The 24,389-nt window shown below is 46.2% G+C and overlaps 1 protein-coding gene and 2 long non-coding RNA genes across 3 annotated transcripts in view; 1 reads left to right on the forward strand and 2 right to left on the reverse strand.

The window, feature by feature from the left end:
* Positions 1-4,141, reverse strand: LOC139085040 (uncharacterized). Its single transcript, XR_011543024.1, has 3 exons — positions 4,003-4,141; positions 2,633-2,991; positions 1-2,466 (listed from the first exon to the last, which is right to left on the reverse strand). It is a non-coding gene; the product is annotated as an uncharacterized lncRNA (long non-coding RNA).
* On the forward strand, positions 2,987-17,799 carry PTGER2 (prostaglandin E receptor 2). Its single transcript, XM_008540603.2, has 2 exons — positions 2,987-4,419; positions 14,236-17,799. Exons 1-2 carry the CDS (start codon positions 3,577-3,579, stop codon positions 14,452-14,454), a joined length of 1,062 nt encoding a protein of 353 aa, XP_008538825.2. The 5' UTR covers positions 2,987-3,576; the 3' UTR covers positions 14,455-17,799.
* The window catches only part of LOC139085043 (uncharacterized), a 14,027-nt gene continuing 7,165 nt past the window's right edge, over positions 17,528-24,389 (reverse strand). The window contains exons 2-3 of the long non-coding RNA XR_011543027.1: positions 22,581-22,712; positions 17,528-18,389 (exon numbers count right to left, since the gene is read on the reverse strand). This is a non-coding gene — a long non-coding RNA (uncharacterized lncRNA). The remainder of the gene's footprint in view (positions 18,390-22,580; positions 22,713-24,389) is intronic.

The raw sequence follows: 24,389 nt of genomic DNA on the forward strand, positions 1-24,389 counted from the left end.
TAGGTATAGCAAAATTTATTAAACCAATCCTCTATGGAAGGACATTTAGTTCTAGATTCTTGCAATAATGAACATTCTTTCTGCTCCGTGTGTGTGTGTGTGTGTGTCTAACATCTTCGTGTACTTGTCAATAATGTCTCCCTAGGGCAATACATTTCTATAACATTATTTCTGGGATGAAGCATATTTGAAATTTCTAATAATGAATAAACTTTTCCCACCAGAAAGGTTGCACTCCCACCAACGGTGGCCCATTTCTATCTTTGGTCATACTGGGTATGTGCAATCTTTTCAACCTTTACCAATGTGTCAGGCAAAAAGTGACATCTGAATTGTGTTGAGTGATTTGCCAATGAGTTCTGGTGTAGCACTGAGGATGGTTATCTTGTTATGTGTGCCTTTATGGCTTTAAATGGACCATGTGTGCAATATACAGGGGCCTGGGATGTAAATAAGATGGTCTGACTCCCATACTGCTAGCTTTATTGCACTAACTCTGTGTGTCTTTGGGTAAGTCAACCTTTCTATGCCTCAGTTTTGTCAAACACAAATGAAGGACTTGGAGTGGGTGTTCTTGAACGTTCCTTCCAGCCATAAGGAGGGGATGGTGGGGAACGCACTGTGCATATCTCAGCAGACACCGTCAGTTGACTAACCCATGCCAGTCCCAGCCCCTTCCTCCTTGCCTGCCTCTGCTCTAGAAGAGGCTGGAAATGCTCAATACCCTGTTTCTCAGCCTCATCTGGAGCTAAGGGGAGGCCATTTTACCAAGTTCTGGCTAATGAGATATGAAGGGAAGTCTATTGGAGTGCTTCTAGAAAACCTTTTGCTTTCCTAATGAAAGAAACAGGCACAGGAGAGAGCAAGCTCATGGTGCTGTCTCTCCCTTGCTCTCCGCCTTCAGTGCAGACTTGACACCTGGACCTGTGGGACAGTGTGGTGACTTTGTACTGTGTCAGCTCAGCTATGCAGGATCCCCTTTCCAGAATCCTGCATGGTTTCAGGTTAATGTTGGCCATGAGAGAGATGTTGCATGAGATCTGGAAGGCAGATGCAAAGCAACAGCCATGGTTTCCATGCTCTGAAGGACACTGCGGGGCTCCAGGCAAGGGGGTAACTCTGGCACACTGTCACTGATCTGCTGGCACACCTTGTTGGCACGAGACCACACCCAGACTCCAGCTGCTCCAAGTCCTAACCCAAGAACAGGTGCAGCTCAGTGACAGGGGCAGCTTCTCTTGCAGTACAACTGTGTTACTGAGTTTGAAGGTAATGAGAGACACATGTGGATCCAGACTGTCTTTGAGGATTCCAGTTGTTCATGAATTCCAGTTTGTCCTGGCAGGCTCCAAGTCTGTTTTTGCTCTCAAGCACATCCAGCTTTCTACCCTGACTGAACTTCTGGCTGACCTATGGTGACTTCAGCCTCAACATTCGAACCAAAGACAGCAAATAGACCTGCACAGACTCCTCCATCAGCTCCCATGATCACGTAAGGTCTAATGCAGCACTGTCCAACAGAATTTCTGTGCTGATGAAAGTGTTTTATATATGAGCTGAGCAATATGATAACCACTAGTCACATGTGGCTATTGGGCACTTGAACTGTACCTAGTGCAACTGAGAAGCTAAGTTTTTATTCATTTCATTTTAATTCATTTAAATTTAAATAGCCACATGTAGCTAGTGGCTACCATATTGAACAGCGTAGGTCTAGTGCCTAATAATAAATCTCTTGGGCTGGCCATGTTCCCGAATGGTTAAGTCCCCACACTCACTTATGTGGCATAGAGCTCCCTGGTTTGGATCCTGGGTGCGGACCTACACACCACTCATCAAGCCACGCTATGGCAGCATCCCACACAGAAGAACCACAGCGACCTACAACTCAGATATACAACTATGTACTGGGGCTTTGGGGAGGGGAAAAAAAAAAAAAAGAGGAAGAGTGGCAACAGATGTGCACTCAGGGCCAATCTTCCTCAAGCAAAAAGAGGAAGATTGACAACAGATGTGAGCTCAGGGCCAATCTTCCTCACTAACAAAAGCATACCTTCCAAAAAAAAAAAAAAAGAATCTTTCATTCTTTGTCACTCATAGTGGTTCTGTTTCTCTAGTTGAATCCTCATGATACAGGCAGCACTGGTGACCACGTGGGGAGGAGCACGTAGACAGAAGGCCAGCATGTTAGGAATGACGGGCTGGAGGGGAGTCCTGGGAGGGCCACCAGCCGGCCCCACTGAACTTCTTATATGAGAAAAATAGGCCCCCTGTGAGCGTGCCCTGTTGGGAACCCCATCACTTCCCGATCCCCAGGGCGGATTACCAGGGGGAGCCGACATACTCCTGGAGAGCAAGCTGGCTGTAGTGAGGTGCGCTCCTCAGCGGGCCATCTTCCCTTTACGCCAACATCGCGACGTTTTTCCAGCCCAGTTCCGCATGCGGATCATTCCAGTCCTCCCTTCCCTGAGTGAAAAGAACCTTCCTTACACAATGTAATTACCCACATCATCTGTCAAACCGGAATTTTTTTTGTTTTAAACATCAGCCCATTTTCAGACTCTGCAATTACGACAATAGCTGGTCAGCAACCATTTTTTGTCAGTTCCAGTCTCTGAAACTGGCCACTTACCAATAAACTTTACCAGGAATGGGTCTTCCGGACGGTTAACTGAACGTGGAAAAAATTAATGGCTAAACATTTTCTTTGAAGACTGAGCTTGAGTCCAGAGCAATGTGCAGTGGTGTCAAGCTGTGTCCGCAAACACAATTCTACAGAATTACAAGGAACGTTTCTTTTTTCCTTTTGTAAATGGTTGCTTAAACAAGTGGTTGTCACTACGATGTTGACATAGGAAAAGGCGAAATGACGGCGAGCAGATCGAGCAGTAGCGCAGCAGGCGCTGGGCGCGCGGGTCGGTCCCGGCTGGACCGGCCGCTTTCACTTCCTCCCTCACGGGTCCCGCCCTCTTCGGTATCTTCCTGAGAATGCTAAAAAAAGAAAGAGAAGATATGGGTCTTGCTGTAAGCCGTCTTTGGTGTCCGTATTTTCCGTCGTTTCCACTTCTCACGGGTTGGGGCCTCCCCACTTCCCTGCCGTTTGCTGAGTCGCTTTGCTCTCCGGTCGCCCCGCCCTCGGGGAACTCCGCGCAGACCCGCACCGCCCGCGCGCGCCCAGCCCTCCGCTTGAGTAAGCGCCGCCCGGCGGGGGCCAGCGGCTCCGAGCCCCGACCGCCACCCGAGGGGCCGCCTCCCGCTCCGGGCAGCTGGCGGGCGCTCCCGGGACAGCTGGACGCCGCGCGAGCCCGGCCCCGCGAGGAGGCGGAGGTGGAGGTGGAGGTGGAGGCGGCCCCTGGGCGCGGGCGCGGGCCGGCGGAGCAGCCTCGAGCGCCGCCCGGATGCTGCAGCCCAGCGGCCTCTCCGCGAGCGGGAGCGGCTGCAGACCGGCCGAGCCTGCCCTCCGCCCGCGCAGGGGCCCGGAAGGGGCTGCGGCTTCCATCCCTCCGGCTCTCAGACCCTCCTCCCCCCAGGTACAGGCCGGGAGAGGAGGACCCGTCTCCCTCTTGACGCCCCACCATGGGCAATGCCTCCAATAACTCCCGGCCCGGGGACTGCGAGTCTCGACAGTGGCTCCCCTCGGGCGAGAGCCCAGCCATCAGCTCCGTGATGTTCTCGGCCGGGGTGCTGGGGAACCTCATCGCGCTGGCGCTGCTGGCGCGCCGCTGGCTGGGGGACGCGGGGCGCAGCGCCGGCCGCGGGAGCTCCGTCTCCTTGTTCCACGTGCTGGTGACCGAGCTGGTGTTCACCGACCTGCTGGGGACCTGTCTCATCAGCCCCGTGGTGCTGGCTTCGTACGCGCGGAACCAGACTCTGGTGGCACTGGCGCCCGAGGGCCGCGCGTGCACCTACTTCGCCTTCGCCATGACCTTCTTCAGCCTGGCCACGATGCTCATGCTCTTCGCCATGGCCCTGGAGCGCTACCTCTCCATCGGGCACCCCTACCTGTACCAGCGCCGCGTCACGCGCCGCGGCGGCCTCGTCGTGCTGCCCGCCGTCTACGCCGCGTCCCTGCTCTTCTGCTCCCTGCCGCTGCTGGGCGACAGGCAGTACTCCCAGTACTGCCCTGGGACGTGGTGTTTCATCCGGCATGGACGCACCGCGTACCTGCAGCTCTACGCCACGCTGCTGCTGCTGCTCATCGTCGCGGTGCTCGCCTGCAACCTCAGCGTCATCCTCCACCTCGTCCGCATGCACCGCCGGGCCAGGGGAAGCTGCTGCGCGCCCGCCTTGGGCAGCGGCCCGGGCGGCCCTGGGACGCGCAGGAGAGGCGAACGGGTGTCCATGGCGGAGGAGATGGACCACCTCATCCTCCTGGCTATTATGACCATCACCTTCGCCGTCTGCTCCTTGCCTTTCACAGTAAGTCGCTCAGTCCGCAGCCCTGCTCTGCGCAGCCTTCCCACACTTCCCCTCTCACTCCCACCCATTTGGAAACTTGTAAACACATGTCCTGGTTTGTAAAGGTCTGTAGCCTTCCCTCTCTCACCTTCACCCCGCTTCCTTCCTGCCCTAACCCTGGCGTTTCTCAGACGGTCACACAGTCCCCCTGGGAGGGAGCCTTGGCCCTTGGCTAAGCCAGCCCTGCGCCCCGTCCGAGAGTCGGAAGCCCCTGGAGAGGGCCCCGTCCCACCAGGAACAGCCTGGCTCAGGACCTGCGGCGCGGGCAGCCCCTTCCGCCTTCGGAGGTTGTCAGCACAGCCCGACTTCCTGCCGGCTCATGCCATCCTCCTGCCTTGTCTGCTGTGTCTCCCAGGGCAAGTGTGGTACCCAACCCATAGGGGTCAGAGGGGTCCCGTGGCCAACGTTCAGAGCATTTATTATTTGCCCTAAAAGTTCAACAAACACCTAGTTTAAAGGTTTCTCAATTTACATACTGGGAGTATAACTCTCTGTGGCCCTGACAATTCACAATGTGTCCATAGTGATAATTAGAGGACAAGACCTTGGCTTGGAGGAACCCTGCTAAGCTTTGGAGATCCTTCTGGAGCAGACGTTTGTATCCTGTTACAAAACATCCTCTTGATGTTACTGTCACACATGTACAGGTGTTCTTGAGTGTACAGCTGTGCACTTTAGGAGCACAAAGCCACACGCAGGAGTGGCTGGTTCATCCTCGCACCTGCCGTGACCCAGCAGGCCAGAGGCGGCCCTGGGAGCTGGAGGACAGGAGCCTGGGTTCCCGGGTGGGTGCTGGCCTGGTTTGGGGCAACCCCAGCAGTTAGTTCTATGATGCTCCCTAAGGTGTAACACGGGAGCAGAGCCTGGGGTCTGTCTGAGCATGGCGGGCCTCATAGAGAGCAGTGAGAGCTAGAAGTTTTGGTAGCTTTGCTTGCTACTCTTCAAGAGAACAAGACTGACCCTGCAGGGGGTAAGCAGTCAGCAGAGACTCCCACCTGCCATAGTTTCAGAGGAAAGAGAGATGGACAGTGCCTGCCATGAGCAGGTATGGTCTGTAAAGGCTGAAGAAGTAACTTCATCCTCCCTCCTGCCCCCTTCACTGCTTTTGATTCTCTCCGTACGTTCATCCTCGGGGTGGGAAAGGACACAGGGCCCTAAACCCTGGATATGACCTCTCCCAGATCAACTCTTTCTCAGCTGTGTTCTTTTCTCCCTGGTCCCCACTGTCCTCACACTTCTACCCTGTTCTCTGTCAGGGTATAGGCGGGTCTGAGTGCACGGGGGGAATGAGATGGAGGATGTAAAAGGTACGCTGTTATCAAATGAAGTAGGACCATGCGAGCCGCATCTCCCATTACACCCTGAGCCGGGCAGTTTGTGCAACGGGAATGCTAAGATATAGAAACCAATGTGGCTTCTATGCAGTTGTTTTCTTTTACTGGTAGAACCTTTCAATTATTTTAGGAGCTAAATCAAGTTTTTGGGGGCTGGGACTACGATGCAGAACATGTGTCTGAGAGAAAGCATTTGAAGTTCACTAAACAACTTAGAATTCAACTTGGGAGACATAAACCATTTCTGAACTGGGGAGTGCCTGCCTTGGACTGGTGTGGATGGGGATGTCAGTCCTTGGAGTTCTGTCTGTCCTCCGCGAGTGCATGTGTAAAAATATCCCCCACCCCAGCTACGTAAACAGCCTTGCGATGAGCTCGGAGGTGGCCACATACTGGTGAGGAGGGTTGTTATTCACTTTCCTAAGCCTTTAGACAAGAACAGGAGGGAGAAGGTCTCACCTTTGATTGTGACTGACCCTCTGCACAAACTGTATTTTTAAGATAAAGGCAGTGATTTTCAACAGGTTCCCGTTTTCAAGTAAATTTGCCTTTTATCCTGAATTCTATCATTGCCACATGTTGACTTTCAAATATATGTATATGTATCTCCCCTTCATTTAATATTAAGCCGGGGCAGCTCCAGAGGTGCCAAGTGCAAGAGTGGGGAGTCTGCTCTGGAGTGGGAGAGCAGGTTTTCTCTGAAGCTGTGTTTTTCTTTGAATGCCTGTTCATGGCCTGAAGGGCCAGAGGAAGATTATGAGGGGGCTTCGGCTCCCCCAAGCTGCTGCTCAGCATGGACACTATCAGCACACGTGACCCAGGTCTGCTTCTGCAGATAGGCACGGCGAGGACTCTGAGCAGGAGAGCCTCGTGTGAACACACTCAGGAAGACGGGCGAGCTGACTTCTTGCCTTGGGGCCCAGTGACACACTTTCCAGATGACTAGGTAGCCCACTAGGCACCAAGCAGATATTGGAACCCACCTTAAATGAACCCACCTTAAATGGGAAGTATCGAAGAGCCATTGACCAATTCTGTTCTGTCAGTAGATTCTTGGTCCTTGTTAGTGTCTTTTGTTTACGTAGCACTTTAAACCTTATGAAATGCTGCAGTATCCTTACATAGGTAAGGAGGGCTTATCTGATGATTCAAAACTCATGGCCACTGTTTGGTGAGTTTGTTCTGCTATTTCAAATGCCTGTTGTGTGCTCCAGGGCACTTTCCCCCAGGTCCCTTTAGTTTACTTGGCTCACACCAAAACTGTGGTCAGAAATGGCCTGTCCAGTCTCCCACCCGAGGCAGGAATCATTTCCGCATGTCCTGACCGGGGGCACCATGAGATTGCCTTGAGTTCTCCTGTTCCTCTAGCAGAGCACACGCAGCCCAACAGAAATACAGCATGAGCCACATATGGAAACTTAGATTTTCTAGTGGCCGCTGAACAAAAGGTTGAAAGAAACAGATGAAATTAATTTTAATCAGTAATTAATTATACTGATTAATCAGTATAATTTAATCAATATAATTTACTTAATATATCCAAAATATCATCAATTCAAAACGTAATCAATGTAAAATAATTATTAATGAGCTGTTTGAACTAATTTTCTTCCTTGTGTCCCAGAAAACACTGGCAGTTTACCCTCTCTCTGCCTATTCCTTCCTCGGGATAACAGAGCTGCTTTCTGTGCCCCTCCAAAAGGGGCCGCACCACCAGCCCAGTAAGGAGGACAGTTCACGGCTGAGTACCCGGTGGGACACCAGCTTGGTCCAGCCCTTCAGGAGCGGGGACTTGAGAAACCTGGAGCTGCTGCTGTCAGCCGTTGTCCCAGTGGGTGGGCAGGTTAGAATTACTGCTTCCTCCAAGAATGCCAGTCTAGGACTTCCAAAGTTTGGAAATGAAACTATCAAAATGCAAAATGCCAGTGCCCTGTAGTGAAGTCAAGGTCAACCTCAGACACCATTATTATCACCATCCAAATGGCTAACGTCTCTGAGTGCTAATGCTTACTGAGACGAACCTGTTATCTTCATAACCACCTGTAAAATATTCCCATTTTACAGATGAGGCAAATAACTTACCCTGGGTCCCCCAGCTGCTGAGTGTTGGAGCCAGAATTCAAAGCCAGGCAGTTAAGCACTGAGGCTGTGCTCGGAACCACCACACTCTCAGGAGAGAAAGTACTCATCTCAGGGGTAACACGAGAAGATTAATCCAAGATTGTGACGATGGACCACCTGGCCTCTTAATTCTAACTTGTTCACTTTAAAAATAAAATGGCAAAGACCTTTCTCTCCCTGTCAGATCAAGGGCCTGAGCTGAGGCCAAGGGTGTGACCCTTTTTTCTTCTCCACAGACCTATGAATTAAAAGGCTGAGACCCATATTTTAGGAGGTTCCTCATGTAAATGCTGGTCTAAATTAAGAAATAATCAGATTACCCCTCAGATAAAATCTTCCATTGGTACACATAAAACATTTCTTACATGATAATAAAAAGCATGTGGTGTTTAGGAAATGACATTATTTTGGCTGTCCGATATGAAATCTGCATGGGACCAACGTATTCCAAACTGTTTACCCACTAAAGGGATATTGTATAAATTAATAAATTCCTCCTTATGTTAATCAGTGCTGTCATCGTTTCACAGAGATAAATAGAAACTTTCTTCCTGAAATGGAACAGAACACAGGAAATATATCAGACCTCCATCCTTGCATAAGATACTATTTGTGTCTTAATTTCCAACCTACACCAAGCTGCCTTCACGCAGCTTTACTAATCATTGTGGGTAGATTCTGTCCATTTTAAACTGTTCTCCACATGCCATTAGGATAAAGTGCATTTTAATTTGGTTCTAAAATTTCAAGAATGAACCATTGACTCATCCTAAAAATATCTTCATCTTTAGAAATTCTTTAGGGCTATAATTTCTAGAAAATCTGATCAGTAGAAATATGATCTTTGCAATACAGAACAAACTCAAGTAAACAGTACTGAAGTTTTCTCTTCACTCTTCGTATATATACGAAGGCTATAAAACTGATAGGAAGTTGGTCAGTTACATACATGCAAAATATCACAACTCTAGTAGGGATGAAAGAGAAATCCCAAAATCTGTATGCATAACCACAGTGAACTTGCCTGGCAATGTGTGAGTTGATATCCAGGAGCTACTGCAAGGTCCTTTATCATTTAGGACCATTGACGATGCGTTGGGGGATTGTTGAAAAGGTTTCAACACATGACCTTTAAGAGAAGTTCCTCCATGTGTGTTTTCACTTGACATCTTTAACTTTGCCATTTGATGTTATGAAGTGGTGGTTGTGAATAAAGACGCAATTACACTGAGTTTTTAAAATTTAGAGAGTAAGAAGCATAGTCCTTTTCCCAGAAGAGAAGTTGTGCATGGTGTCTACACCCTTGGCCAAGGCGTTCTTCACTGGTGTTTCAGATGAATACGGCCAGGTCCTCAGCTTAAAGAAAAAACAGCTTTTGGGGCTGGTATACTTCTTTTCTGGCACGTCAAGAGCCCATCACAATATTAAGTTAAAAAAAAAAAGAAGACTAGAAGTGGTGGTGACCTCTGGAGATAGCATTTCGGGAAGGCGGTCAACACGTCTCTTCAGCTGAAGGCCTGAGACCCAGGCTGATCTGCAGCTTCAGCTGCCAGGCGTCCGTGGCTTCTCCTGGCCTTTATTTTGAAGTTTCTGATCACCTCTCCCTTTCTCATTTTGAGCTCAGGTCCACTGTGCCTCAAGTTATATCACCAAGGTGTCCTACGCTTCATTTTCTTCAGAATATTTTGCTGCTTAAAACTGTTCCCCTCTAACAGAAAACTAGGCTTAAGAATTCTGCAGTTGGGACACACATGTGGTGGGAGGGGCGAGGGTTAGGGAAAGTGGTTCCTCAGAGGCTGAAACACCCTCTCTGTCAGGCTTCCTAATGCGCTCCATGGACAGTGCATGGGCCACTTTGAAGCCATTTGCAAAGTTTTGTGTTGATCTGAGTTCTGAGTAGATGGTTCATTGTGTCCATCATTTTCCTGAAGGGTTAAGAGCCACCCCCTGGAGTCTACAGGCCAGAGCTCTAAGCCCTGGCGCTGGCTCTCTGTTGTGGCCAGTTCTGGGGTCACCTGAAGCAGAGGGGCCACGCTCTTTCGTGCTGGAGCCGTATGCATGCGCCAGTGTTTGCTTCTGCAGGGAAGTTGGCTTCTGTTCCCTCCACCACAAAGCACATGTGATTTGGGGAAATGGGATTCTTTAAAACATTGTATACCTGGGGAATAATTTCCCCGAGAGAGTTTTTGAAGGAATGGGTCATGCAGCGCCCATAGCCGGGGCGCCCCAGTGCCTTTCACGAGGCGGATGGACATGGAGCGACCTCCCTGCGGTGCCGCTTCGGGAAGTGTGGAGAAAGAAAGGCCCCGAAGAAAGTCACGCAGCTACTTAGATATAGTCATGGTTCTAAATCTAAACAGGAACAGTGATACCCATTACCCTTTGTGACACCTTTGAAAAGAAGTCCCCTCCGAGCCCTAACTCGGGCCGTGACAGTGAGTTTCTGAGAGGAGGCTGTGCATCGCAGGCTTCGTATGCAGACGGCGCAGCTGTGCAGTGGCTGCGGGAGAGCGAGGTCCCACAGCCTGCGTGTGGTCTCGCGGCTTCCATGCTTCAGGGAGTGTGACTGGGTGAGGTGACGCGAACCTTCGAAGTGTGGTTTCCTCCTTACGAAGATGGGAGCAATAGCAGTTTGCAGGTTCGAGTAAGGAGTAAACAGAAGCCACAAATTGCTTGGCACCGTGCCTGGCACGCATAGTTATTCAGGAAATATCAGCTGCTGTCTCCATGGGGTTCAAGTTCCGAAGGCAAATCCGTTCTAGGAGCTGAATTCCAGAAGCTCAAAGCTTTTGCTTGATTGGCCAGGCCCAAGTGAGTCTTTTGTTTTGGGGTGTGATAAATGAGCGATTTTTAACTATTTCAGCTGTTGGCCGAGGTTCTAAGTGCTGGTTCTCAATCTTGGCTGCACGTTAGAATCCCCTGGGAGCGTCTAAAAGCTGTGGTGCCCACGTTACAGCCCAGATTGGATTGATCAGAATTGCTAAGGGAGAGTCTGTATTTTAACGCTCCTCATGTGATTTCAATGAGCAGATAAAGCTCTCATTTGCTCTCAAATTCTGAACGTGCTGGGTGGCTGTATTGGGTAGGAAAGTCTCGGGAACAAACCATACCCAGCCAGGGCCACGAGGACGTCTCCGGGGGAGGCTGTGAGGATTCTATAGAAGATGAATCTGAAACCCGCTGGTTTTCATCTGTGCCGCTGTGTAGGTGTCACTACGAGCTCTGTATTCTTAGCAAAGCCCTGTAGACAGAGCTGGAACAAATGTAAGCTCACTTGACCTGTGGGGTTTAGCGCTTGATACTTTTCCCAGAGCAAATTCATTGGTAGTTAATGCAAAAACATACGCATATGCTACCAGCGTCTGAAGCTGAATTCCAGAATATCTTTGAAACATTGTTAATTGACTTATATCCATCGTGTCACCCTTTAATTGAAATACAGGATTGGCTGGTGGGAGAGGGGAATGTAGAGTTATTGTTTAATGGGGACAGTTTGGGAAAGTGAAAAAAGTTCTGGAGATGGATGGTGGTGATGGTTCTGTTCTGGGTTCTTTTATGTGATGGTCAGTCAGGTGTGGCCACAAGAGGAGAACAGAAGAGCTCAGGAAAGCAAATTGTCTTATACGCACAGGTCCTAGAAACAGGAGGCACTGTACAACACGAGGGCCACATGGGAAAGTCCTAGGGCAGGTCAGGAGCCTGAGGGAGGCTGGGCCCAGCCTTTATTGGAGTTTCTGAGGAAAGGCAGGGCGGGGGGAATGGGTTAGGACTGGCTGCAGGCTCTGAGCCATGGGGGTGCCTAGTCGTCTGGCACCAGGCACCGGGATGATGAAGGCAGAGGATTACTCTCTTCCTGGGCACAGGCCAGATGGAGGAGCTGTGGATTGGTTAGTTTGCACATCAAACAGTTGCTCCTGGGTGAGCCCTTGGCTGTCTCCAGGAACTGGCCAGCCCAGGGAGTGGCCATCTGTCCCTAGCCTGAAAGGTTTTAACACGTCAAAACATCATAATATACAGAAAATAAAAAATATAAACAATAGAGTTGCACTACAATGTGAAGTACTTAATACCACTGGTTATACACTTGCAAATGGTTAAAATGGTAAATTTTATGCTATGTATATTTTACAATTAAAAAAACAAACAAACCAGGATCCACAAGATCAAAAATGGTGAGCTGTAGGCAAAAGACAGGAACCAAAGAAAAAAAACGGGAAGATAGGAGAAGACAACACTTACATCAAGAACTTTGTCACTGAATACATCCCTTTTCCAAGTGTAAAAGAAGAAATTGTCTTCCACAAAATAGTGGCCACCTCCAGAAATGCAAGTTGTAAGCATTTCTAAAAATTACCCAGCATAGTGCATGAAAAGGACAGGAAGCAAATAATACAGAATTGCTTCATTCTCTAGAATCATTTTGCACTTCTCATGGCTCTGTCACACTCTCCAGGGATCAGGAACTGTGCTGTGGGCTGTTCTCCACTGAAAACCTGACTCGTCTCATGTGTGAAGCTGTGGTGCTGGGTCGCTGAGCCAGCCCGCACTACACTGCCCGTGCGGGGGCCAATGCAGTGTTGCCAAATTCTTTGGTGAAACTAGATCATAAACTCAGCTACCTACTTTTCCTACAACGAAGGGCTCGTTGTGTGTGTGTGGAGTCGGGGGGGGGGGCAGGGTGTGAGTAGTGACTAATATATTTTAATCTATCAGACTTACCTACACTAGTATCCTGAATTTCTAAACTCAAAACTCGCTCCTTAAATACACCATATAAGTACTGTATATTTCTCACCCAAAATAGTTCAGCTGACAAGAAAATTATTGCTCTATTGCATATCCCTACCTAACTCTTCTCTCTATAATCAGGGAAACCCTGATTTCTTCTTTTCTTCTTTTCCCTTACTTGTCTGCCAAGTCTTTTCTCCATTCCCTATGCCAAGATTCTCTGGCATAAACACCTGTGGCTGCAAACTTTCCTACTATTGTCCTGACGTAAGCAGCCAGAAGATGACTACTCTTCTCGCTCGCTGCAATTTGCTTTGTATATCCAGTTGCCAGATTCCTGTAGCGTGAGTCTCAGGGAGAGGAAATAAACCCTTCCTTCTTCTGGCAAAGGAGAGTGGAGGCCAGAGGGAATAGCTCACTAACCCTTGGGCCACCACTGGTAAGGAAGTCCCTGGAGCTTTAGAAGAACAGATTTTCAATGACTGAGTGTGATTGACATGTGTTTTCCTCTTTTCTGTAAACCGGGTAGAAGTGGTTGATCTTTGTTGAGTGTATACTGTTCCATTCCTTTCAATCTAACCAAAAAGTTGTGTTACCCCCTAAATATCCAAGGACTCAGATGAGAGCTGGTATCCCAGTGAAAACATTGGCTAGTGTGTGAAGACATGTCAGCTTTCCCGTGTTTAGGACATTGTTCTGAAAGCCTTGGCCCTAATCTCGGCACCTAGATGTAGTGCACAGTGAGCACTGCGCTGGTGTGGAGGGGGCTGGAATTTGTGTCCTGACTTGGCACTAACCAGCCCTGGGAGCTTGGGCCAGTCACCCGCCTCCCCTGCGCCGTGGTGTCCCTGGTGGGAGATGGAGATGACGGCAGGAACACTGAGGATCTCTTAGGTGAGTGCTGTGCTGAGTAGCTCACACATGTTACTTCCTGTTGTCTCCCAACATCCTCTGAGGCAGGTGTCACTGTTATTACGGCCCGTTTTAAGGATTAGAAACTGAGGCACTGAGAGGTTAATTTTCTTACCTACAGTCCCAAGGCTGAACATGGAGCCTGGATTCAAACCCAGGCAGTCCAACAGCCAGAACTGTGTTCCCGAGGAGGGTGCTCTGGCATGTACCCTCTCTCACCGAATTGTGATAATTAAATGAGATTAAGTGTTTGAAAGTAAATGGAACATGTTGTTATTAACTTTACTAATGTTCACTTCCTCATCTGTCAAAGGGAGACAATACTTTGTTTCAGACTAGAAATAAAGTGGGTTTAGTACCCAGTCAATTCATGAGACATACATTAGGTTATTAATAAATGGGAGCTACTAATATTGTTATTAGCATTCGAAGTGCCAAGAATAGTTTATTCATTTTCCTCCATCCCCAGTGACAAGCTCAGGACATGGCACCTATGTTAATGTTGAGTACAATTACAGAAAACGTGACTTCATTCTTTACGATCCGCACATGGAAGAAGACTGCGGTTTTCCTGCCCGCCTTCCACCACCACACACGCCACGCCTTAGGGAGGTGCATGCCGTCTAAGCCTGTCCGCGGCTACAAGGTAACTGACATCTCTTTTCCCCTTTGTGTCTTACAGATTTTTGCATATATGGATGAAGCCTTTTCCCGAAGAGAAAAGTGGGACCTCCAAGCCCTTAGGTTTCTGTCGATCAATCCGATTATCGACCCCTGGGTCTTTGCCATCTTTAGGCCGCCTGTGCTAAGAGTGCTGCGGTCCGTGCTCTGTTGCCGGGTGTCATTGAGGACACGAGAGGCAGCACCGACTTCCTGTTCCACACAGTCCCAGTGCCAGTAAGTAGCTGGCCCTTGTGGATAGTCGCTCAGTAGTGCTGAGTTAGCATCTGGAAGAACGTTTTGAAATGATTCCTTGGAGAAATGAAAACCGTTAGTTTATAAACAAAATGAAGCTACCCTAATAAAACAGACATTTCAGCAGTGCTTGGGCCACAGATGTGCTGACAAGGCCCTTCACGGGAAGTGTCAGAAGATCTATACAACCTGCCCTCCGAGAGCACGTTACACCGCCTTTGAGGAACAACCAACAGTGTTTAAGATCCATTGGACTTTTAAGCTTTCCTGTTGAATGAGAAAGCATGTGGTTTTGTAATTTGTCTAAAACCTTAAATAGTTACCGTGTTTTCTGTTTTAATCTTATATGCTACTACTGTATTAAATACACAGTGTACAGTCTGACCAGATAAGGCTTCATGTGTATTCTCCGGAAAGTCGATCTGTGGAAGCAGCCAAGCCCGGTGCCTTGTGCCTGCCTGACAAACCCTCTCTGATAATGAGGTTGCAGATCGCGGGCCCCTGCTGTGCGATGTCTGTCGGTGGCAGTGCTCCCTCAGCGTGCAGCGTCACGCTCAGATGAGTGGGCTCGGTTGGTCACCGTCAGCTTCTTCACTAACCCCCGGAATCTATGTGTCCAAGTGCCAGGTTATTTATTTTATAATGCCCATTGTGCTAATAGTAATCCAGAGGATTTTAGGAAATTTCCTCTCAACAACAAACAACAGGATATTAAGAGAGGTAATTCTGATTAATGCTCTTCATTCTGTTTCTGGGGGAGGAGATATGAGGCTACACCTAAAGCCGAATAATAGGATTAAAAACCAAAAAATCGGGTCAATTCTTCGGATACATTGGAATCCTTTTAATGCTGATGTTGAGTTCATGACTCACATCTACTTATTAAGATGACTGTGTTGTAGCAAAATTCAAATGTCCATATTTTTAACTGGGACACATGGTTGACTGGTACTATATAGGAAATCATGTGAGTCATATCTTAATATATTTCTAAATCTTTGGCATAGTGTCAACTCAGCATCAAAATGTTTCAGTGAATTTGCACTGTTTAATCATATCTTAATTACTGTGTAAACTCATCTGAAATGTTACAAAAATAAACTATAAAACAGAAATTTGAAAATGGAATAGTATTTGACGAATTCCCCCAAGTAACATTTTATAGTGTAGATATAGTATTTTTTAAATGAGGTAAAAGTGGGAGAAAATATGTTTAATTTGGCAAGTTTGTAAAGTGTGGTTGCATTGTAAATTAGAGTTTAAAATATTCAATTAGTGTTTCATATTAGAGGATTATTTTCCTTACTGCATGATCTTCAAAATACTAGAATCACCTTATTTTTTTCGCAATGTGTTATTACTGAATAGTTGTTTGAAAAACCAAAAAGGGATGCTATTTTTTTCCCAAGTCTCGTTGAGTTGCTTGCGCAAAACCATTTCCTATAGTAGTTATCAGTCATCTGATGGCTGAGAGAAAATGTGAACAATCCAGGCCTCGTGTGTCTTGACACAAACAGTCTATGTCAAATCAGCTATTTTAAACAGAATAAATAAATGGTTTGCTTTTCTACTAAATTAAACAAACCAGGCAAAATTTAACTAAAATCTGGACATGTAAATAAATCTTCCTGTCTACCAAGTATTCTGAAGTTAAGAAATTGTTTTAAATAGGACTAATTAGGCTCTTGGGTTATTCCTAAACATAAAATCCTGAAGTTACAGTGAATCTGGAAGACTGATTTCTTTTTATCACATATTTTCCTTCCTCCAAATGAAAACATTAACTACAATCCTTCACCATGCCTTGCCGCCCCCCAAATTCTGGAATAATGCCTGAGACCCTCAAAAACAAACTTGGACGTGATATCACTAGTGGGAACAAAATGATTCAGTCTGGGGCCCAAAATATAAGTTTAAGCCTTTTATTTAAGAACTGGCCGATTTCCAGAGCTTTGCTTCCTCATGTGCCCTGTTCCTTGCAGCGTGTTAAACGACTACATTCTGTTACTTCATTTGCACCAATATATACATAGAAAGAATTGAAAGTAAATTGCCTACTATTAATGGCAATTTAAAGGTAACAGAAAAATTACTTCGATTAGATATGTGAACACTTCCCTTTTGAAAATCCTGTCACATCAGACGTACCTGTGTAAGTTGACTGACTCATTTCAAGTTAAATAAAGAACATGGAACTTAGCCTGGTGTATTGGAGAACTGAGCCGTGATGAAAGAAGACCTAGATTTTACTCTTTGCCCTCATGAGCCAGTGGAATGAAAAGGAAGAAACTATAGTCGATATTTACCTCAGAATGCCAGCCCCAACTTCAGGTGTCCAGAAGCACGTGGGCTGAAGCCCTCTCTCTGGCGCTGAATTGTCCCAGGTCATCCTTCCCAAGAGGAGCTGGGAAATTCTGGAACCAAATCATGGCCTTGGATCTCCAAAGACCTGAGAGGACCTGAGTTTGCTCAGAAGTTACAGAAAGCCCCCGAAAGTGGAGGGGACCTCAAAGCCGAATCTCTAAGAGGCTTGGACCTATGAGAACCTAGAGCCAGACCAAAGCTCTAGAAACCACGCCACCCCAAACTGCCAGGCTGGAGGCGCTGCAGGCTCTGAGCCGCAGGGCGAGTGACTCCGGCCCACATTCTGGGCGTCATTAAGTTAATCTCTCGGTGCCCCTGCCTGTTCGTGTCTGTGCACTTTGAAAGAAGGATTGTCCTAATGCTACTGTGACGTCAGCTCTGATTTGAACTGAGAAAAACAACATATTCAGGTTTAGAATTTGATGACTTTGAAAGGCAGGGAGGACAATTAGCATGCACTTCAGCAGAGGTTTATTTCACTTGAGCAAATCCAGCGGCTTTCTGAATTTGGGAAGAGCCCCTGCTTGAGTCATTCACAGGGAGCAAAGCAGGCTTGGATCTGCTGTCCTACTCGTGACATGGTATTGTGACTCCGGTATTTGATGACTGTCTGCCTGCATCAAACACTTAACTCCGCTGGATTTCCTCTGCGTGCACATCTATAACATGCCTCCAGTCACCTAATAGCATCATAATTGTTTTTTTAAATTTACGAAATATTGTGATCACCTGAAATACACACTATGGAAATAGATATTATTTTAGCAATTCACAAAAGCTATTGTCTACTTTACACATGGGACCAAGGCCATGTATTGGGCATTAACTTTTATTTCAGCAAGTTACTCTCTTTTTTCCTGGTATCTTTTGTGATTTTTTAAAATTATAGGTAAATTTTCCTGAATTATTTATTTCCTATAAAATGTATGTAATATTAAAGTTCACTTTGAGTGGTTTGATTCTGTGATCCACGTATTTCATTTTTTAAAGTCTATCAAGAGACAAATGTATCAGCAAAGATTCCAGCAGAAAGATGGCACATTCAAAGGGTAACTGAGCACCATTGAATGAAAGGAATTTTACAGAGGGCTGGGCAGGGTCAAGGAAATCACCAAGGATGGGGAAGGATCTCTTGGAAGCTGTTACCACTCCTAGGCAAGAGGGGACAAGGGAGAGATGGCAGAGATGCCACCCAACAGGAGCTGTGGGTTTAAGCAGGGAAGCACACTACCGCCAAACCATGGGGTGGGGATGAGGGACTAATTCCTAGAGGTCATCTCCTCCTACTCTCTACTCCTCTGCCTGTTCCTTCCATTGGCCAAACCCAACTGTAATCCAGGGTGAAGGGGAACCTGGGTGAATCTGCCCATGAAGCCCTATGACAGGTCGAGGGTCAGTCTGAGGAGCCAATGGAGAATATCCAGAGTACACAGATTAAAAATAGATGTTCTCTTTTTTAATTACATCAACACAAAAATTGAAACTGCAAAGTGGGCAGCCTCTCTTCCTGGCTTCTCCAAATACATATTCTCTAGCAAGCTTGGGAATCAGCACCATCTGTATGGAAAGGGGTAAAAATACTGTAGATTCTTTCACCAAAATATTTGTTCTAGACCCTGCTTCCCTGAGGCTCAGCATTTCCATTTATCCAACTTGGGGGGCAGTTTACATCATAGGGGGAGAGAAAGGAGATCAGACCGAACTTCTTTCTGTTTTCCCTGCCCGTGGTGGTGCAGCATGATAGCTGTTCCTAGATGGAGCAAAGGGAGGTAGCCACGTATCGCTCATGTGGAATGAGAAAAATCTAGGAAAACCTCACTTAAGCCATATACCCAAACTTAACATAAGCTGGGATAGGTCTACACAGAGTATATGTAGCAACTCAGCAATTCTGCATAATTTAAAATGCTGATGAAAATATCAGGAAGAAGCAAGTTTTAACAAATGGAAAAAGATTGGACAAAGTAGGGCTCCCAAGGCCATCTGCCCATGTTGCCCTTTCTGCTACCACAGGATGTGTCTTTACCTCGTCTGTACTCGCCTCCATTTGTCCCTCCTGGAGCACACTTCTAGCACAGACCATCTCTTCTCCCCACTACCACTGGGTCCTGTCTTCTCTGATCACACACCCAACCCTTCCCCTCTCAGCAAACTCTAGATTTATCCAGGAGGTAGTACAGATTTGTCAGACTGCTGGTGTTTCTCAACAAGTTATTTAATCTCTCTTACTCTCAGCTTCCCCATCTATAAATGAGGATAATAAAATTATCCATCTCAATTATTTTGCAGATTAAATGAGTAAATTCATGCAGGACCTTCAGCCCAGTGCCTGGGCATGGTAAATGCTAATTAGGTGGGGTTGAGTGTTATCTCAGATGCCCAGTTCAGTGGCCGCCATGACCTCTTTGTAATGTCTGGCTCAGACTGCTTATTCTTGGCAGAGGTCGTGGTGCTAGGGGTCACGGTATCTATTTGTTAACTCTTGGTAACTGTCAGGAATGATGACCATAAGAAGCACGTGGGATGAGTTTGTATTTCAGAGAATGCGATGAAGATTGGCATACATGGGACAATACAGAGGAAGGTGTAAGCATAAAAGAGAGGAGTCCAAGGGAGACAGAAAGACAACAGGACACACAACATGGTCCCTGTCCCCTTCATGGAGCCAAAGAGCAGAGTGAGAGGGATAGCACCTGAAATGTTATTCAAACAGGACATGCTGTGTGTCAGGAAACACAGCTCTATCACAAAGCTGGAATCGAGCAGGTTTCGTTCACACATCATCTTCTGAAGATCTCAGAATAAGTCCAAGTCATGTGCCACAGATGATCTTTCATTTTCCTGAAACCAGCACCCAAGAATTCTCTTTTCTAGGCAAAATATTCTGATTCCTCAGCTGCCCCTCATGTGACACCTCACTGTTTCTGTGCCATCCTCTAGATCTTACCCAAGTTATCAACATTCATCTTAGTATGTTGGGCAAGAACCAAACACCAATATTTCTGAACTGGTCTTACTGGTATTGAGTGCTGACATGTCAGTTGCTGGCTTGATCTGGGCATTCTGTCTCTATTAATGCATCCTGAGATTACAAAGCTTTATTAGCAACCAGGTCATGCCTTTATAACCTTCGACAAATGGAAAAAGCAACAGGATTCCGCTTTACGCAGAGGACAACTGGACACTCGGGTGGAGTGAGCTGCTCTCTAAGGACATCCTCATAAGGTGCCCTGTGGCAATGATGCTAACCTTCTGCCTGAGACCACAAGCCATTTGGTTTCTCTCTTGCCCATCGATTCTTGGAATGGCTCTGTAGACTAGGGATGAGGAGCTCTGAGTTTATCAGCTGAACCTGGTCCTTTGCATTAATAACATGGCCCTCAAGGTGACGTGGAACTAGATGCCGGTGCCGAAGCTCAGAGAATAATTTTCCCTTGAAGATGGAATTCACTACTTTTAGTTATCAACTGATATTTTTGCTAGAATTAACTGGCCAACACTCACCTCAGTCCTAAGAGTGTGCCTGATATGTCGTGATAAATTAAACATTTAAAAATTGCAACAGCTGCACATAAATCTTTGAAGACATAGTTGAGAGTATCTTTCAGCTCTTAGAGAGCTTCTCAATACGTCCACTTTGTGAAGAGCTCAGAGGAACTAGCCGAAAAGCCCTCGACCTTTGAAAACTCAACATTAACTTTTTATATTTTTAAAATAAATGTCCTCATGTTGTTTGTAAAATGAAAGACATGATAACCAAAACATGGCAGGATGCGTACTGTGGTGTACTACTCTTTGACCTGTTAAAATAAATTTTTCTGGTGTGAGTAGGCATTCTGATAAGAGAAGAGCAAGCATAACGATAAACTAGAGGTCTTTCTTCTCTTTACTACCTATTATGGTGACTGGGAATCAGATGCCCACTTCTGAGAGAAACACTAGCTCAGGCATTCATGTCTTTCCATGAAATGCCAGTTTGGAAAACGAAAGAAAGTGGGGAGTCAGATTCCCATCTTCCTTCTACAAATTTCTTCTGTGTTCTCAATGAAGTTATAGTGAACCACAATGGCTGCGGAGAAATACTAAGTGAGGAAGCACAATTATTCTGTTTTCAGTATTAAAGCTTTTTAAAATAAAGTCTTGCCTTTAGTTTATCTACTGGACCATGTTAAAGTACTACTGTTTGGAATGCTTTGTAATAGGAATTTAAGATTAAGAGACAAATCACATGGAAAAAACCCCGAGAGCTTTAGTTTTAAACCAACACATGGAAAGGTTAGCTAAGTGCCGTGAGCCTGCGCTGGAATGCAGATGTCTCATGGTGAGCTCATCCCTTGGTGATGGGGCCCCATTCCCTAGGCACACCCCCCACCCCCTCCCTGACTCCAGCCCCGAGCCTGGAGCACACCAGCAAGTGCCCACCTCAGGCTCATTGCCCTGCTCTGTCTCCACCTGGAATAAATGCTCTTCCCCGAGAGAGCCCTGGCTCAACTCTTCACGTCCTCACCTCCTCCAAAATTTTACTCCAGTGACGCCTTCTCAATGAGGCCTTCATTGACCACCCTTCCTAAAACTGCACCCCTTGCACTCCAAATTCCCTTTACCATATCATTTCCAGTATGAATACCTTGAACGCGTCTCCAGCTAAAGTATTTCTAACTTTCACCGCCCGTCTTCTGTGCTAGAATGTGAGTTCCAGGAGGCAGAGATGTTGGCTGCGTTACTTTGATGCCTCACGTTTTGCTGTTACAGTGGATAGATGTCCCATACACTTGGAAGTGTACCTTATAGATTTCAGAGCCTTCTTCTGTTTTGTTATGTACTCAGTATATTGTGCACCCAGAGAGGGATTAAATGAGTTAATATATGCACATTATTTTGAAAATAATCCCATACTATGTTTTGAGTATTTTCTATATACATCTCATTTAATCCTTAAAACAACACTGTAAGGGAGGTATTGTCCTCATTTTACAGATGACAGAACAGATGTTCAAAGTCAAGGTCACATGGCTTTCAGGGAAAGTGAAAAAATTTAAACCATTTTCTGATTTCAAGCCCAGGGATCATTCTACTGATCCCACAGAAGTGGAGATCTATAATCTCCCACCACTTCTGACCGGATTCCACTGGAACAAAGACTCCATGGGCATGGTCAGGGTTAGGGTTAGGGTTGGGGTTAGGGTTAGAGGGTTAGGGTTAGAGGGTCAGGGTTAGGGTTAGGGTTAGGGTTGGAGTTAGAGGGTCAGTGTTAGGGTTAGGGTTAGAGGGTCAGGGTTAGGGTTAGGGTTGGGGTTAGAGGGTCAAGGTTATGGTAGCCTTGGGGTTAGAGGGTCAGTGTTAGGGTTAGGCTTCAGTGTCAACTTCTCTGTCTTGATTGTTGTGTTGTGGTCACCTGGCAGATGGTCTTTGGACACTGAAGTATTGACAATTATGATGCCTCAATGCCAAAACCTATCTCAAATAATTCAAGCAGTAAAGTTATATGTGCTGTGCTCTCAGTGTTTCTGTGAGTTTATGACTGTTTCAATGTCTAAAAATTATAAAATAAAACAGCAGGCCCACTCCCTGTAAGAGGAAGAAAACGAAAAAATTTGTACTTTTTGTACATAGGGAGAAATTTACAAGGTAAACTAAAATCACAATCTAATTTCTCTCACTCTGATTCACTTTTTCTCATATACTTTGTTTTTGAACTGTGCGTGAGTGTCTATGAAATAAACAATACTAAATATTGATAGATCTTACCTGCTGAGATTGTGGTGGTCCACAAAGCTGCTCTTTAGAAGAGCCATTGTCTTAATCTTTCCAGCCTGTTCACCGATCAGCCTTAACATGATGCAATGGTTTGGATTAAAGGATTTACATATCTGTCATCACCTTTGCAGTAGGAAAAAAGAAACCAAACACATTTATAACTATGAACGATGATTAACTTTACATGAGTTATTTTGGGGGAAACATGCAGTTATTTCAGCATCGAATTAATGATAATTTCAGGTATCACAGGAGAAAATGATTGTGTCCAGAAGGAAACATGGTTTATTGCCAGAGGTCCAGCCCACGCTGTGATTATTTGAATTTGTGGGCTTTTGCAGCTTCCTCAGTATCACAAGTTCACTCTTGGCTATAGAATGGCCCTGCTTCCACCTCCTTGTTTCTCAGTTCGACCTGCACAGGTGTAACAAGCTTTTGAATCTTACAAATGGAGATTAATTATCCTTAAAGATGAATTTCCTCATAGGAAGTCTGTCTGCTCCCTTTTCCTGTCAATCATAAGTCTATGTTCAAAGCACCGAAGGATGATGTTTACTCTGGAGACTGTAACAGGATGCCCAGGTGAGGGCCCAGGGTCAGGAAATTAGTCAGAAGTGCTGCCTCCTGTGTAGCCCTCGTGTCCTCCCAGCCTCCGCGCTGCTGTCAGCGGCATCACCCTTAGAGGCAGGACAGCACAGGGGCTGGTAGAAAGTTTAGGCTCTGAGGTTAGCCTCATTTCAAACACTCACTGTGTAACCTTGAGCGAGTTACTTAGACTTTCTAAGCCTCCTTTCTCAACTCTGTCATGAGGGTAGTACTTGCCCATCTCACAGAATTTCTGAAAGGATCAAATGATATGTCACATAAACACTTAAAACAATGTCTGACACATGGTAAGTGCTTTTAAAAGTGCCAGTTGTTATTATCATTATTGAGTCGTTAAATGAATGTCCGATTGTGTTATTAGGATCCCATATTTATAGTGTATTGACTTCTAACTCCTTGCTGTTCAAACCTTTTTTATTATAAGAGCCACACATACCGACCACCACCACCACCAGTACCAACACCAACACCATCACATTTGTGTCCACTTAATGACTTTGACAGACATTCCCAACAAGCCTGAGGTTGACCAGGGACCCTGAGGAGTCCAGTGAAATCAGAAGGGGTGCAGCTGACCGAATCCATGTCCACGTTTACAGCAAGGAATCACCAAAGAAGCAGGACTTGAGTAACTGCCCACCGTCTTCACACATCCAGACATTTGGAGGCACCCATCCATAGCTTTTCCCCCCACAGTCTCATTGCTCGTTCTCTCATTTCATTCAGGTCTCTGCTTGAATGTCACCTCCACAAGAAGCCTTCCCTGACTTATATAAAATAACTCTGTAAAATATCACCATCCTTCTCACAACCCAGCGTGTGTGTGTGTGTGTGTGTGTGTGTGTGAGTGAGTCTGTGTAGGGGTGACTGTGTATCTTATTTCTTTCTCTCCAAGTAGAAAAAGACATCTCCATGATGGAGGGTCTTTGTCTTTTTTGTTTACCATTAGAACAATATCTTATATAGTAGGTGTTCCATAGATATTTATTAAATGAACAAATGAATGAGTCTAATTGTCAGGTAGCAGTTTAGAGACAAATGACCATAATTCTTAATTGAAGTCAAAGGTCTTTGGAAAAATAAAATATTCACATGTTTGCTACAGGGAGACTGACAAGGAAAGGAAGCCAACTTCAGTGCAGTTCATGCAAAACAAAAGGTAGCCTCCATGGCATAGCTCTTAACACGCATTTG

The sequence above is a fragment of the Equus przewalskii genome, chromosome 1 (genome assembly GCF_037783145.1).
Source record: "Equus przewalskii isolate Varuska chromosome 1, EquPr2, whole genome shotgun sequence".
Classification (NCBI taxonomy): domain Eukaryota; kingdom Metazoa; phylum Chordata; class Mammalia; order Perissodactyla; family Equidae; genus Equus; species Equus przewalskii.

Excerpts from the sequence above, each read along its gene's own strand:
- PTGER2 (XM_008540603.2), top strand. The coding sequence starts at position 3,577 with ATGGGCAATGCCTCCAATAACTCCCGGCCCGGGGACTGCGAGTCTCGA. Across the intron at positions 4,420-14,235 it reads TCTGCTCCTTGCCTTTCACA|ATTTTTGCATATATGGATGA; the intron begins GTAAGTCGCTCA and ends TGTGTCTTACAG.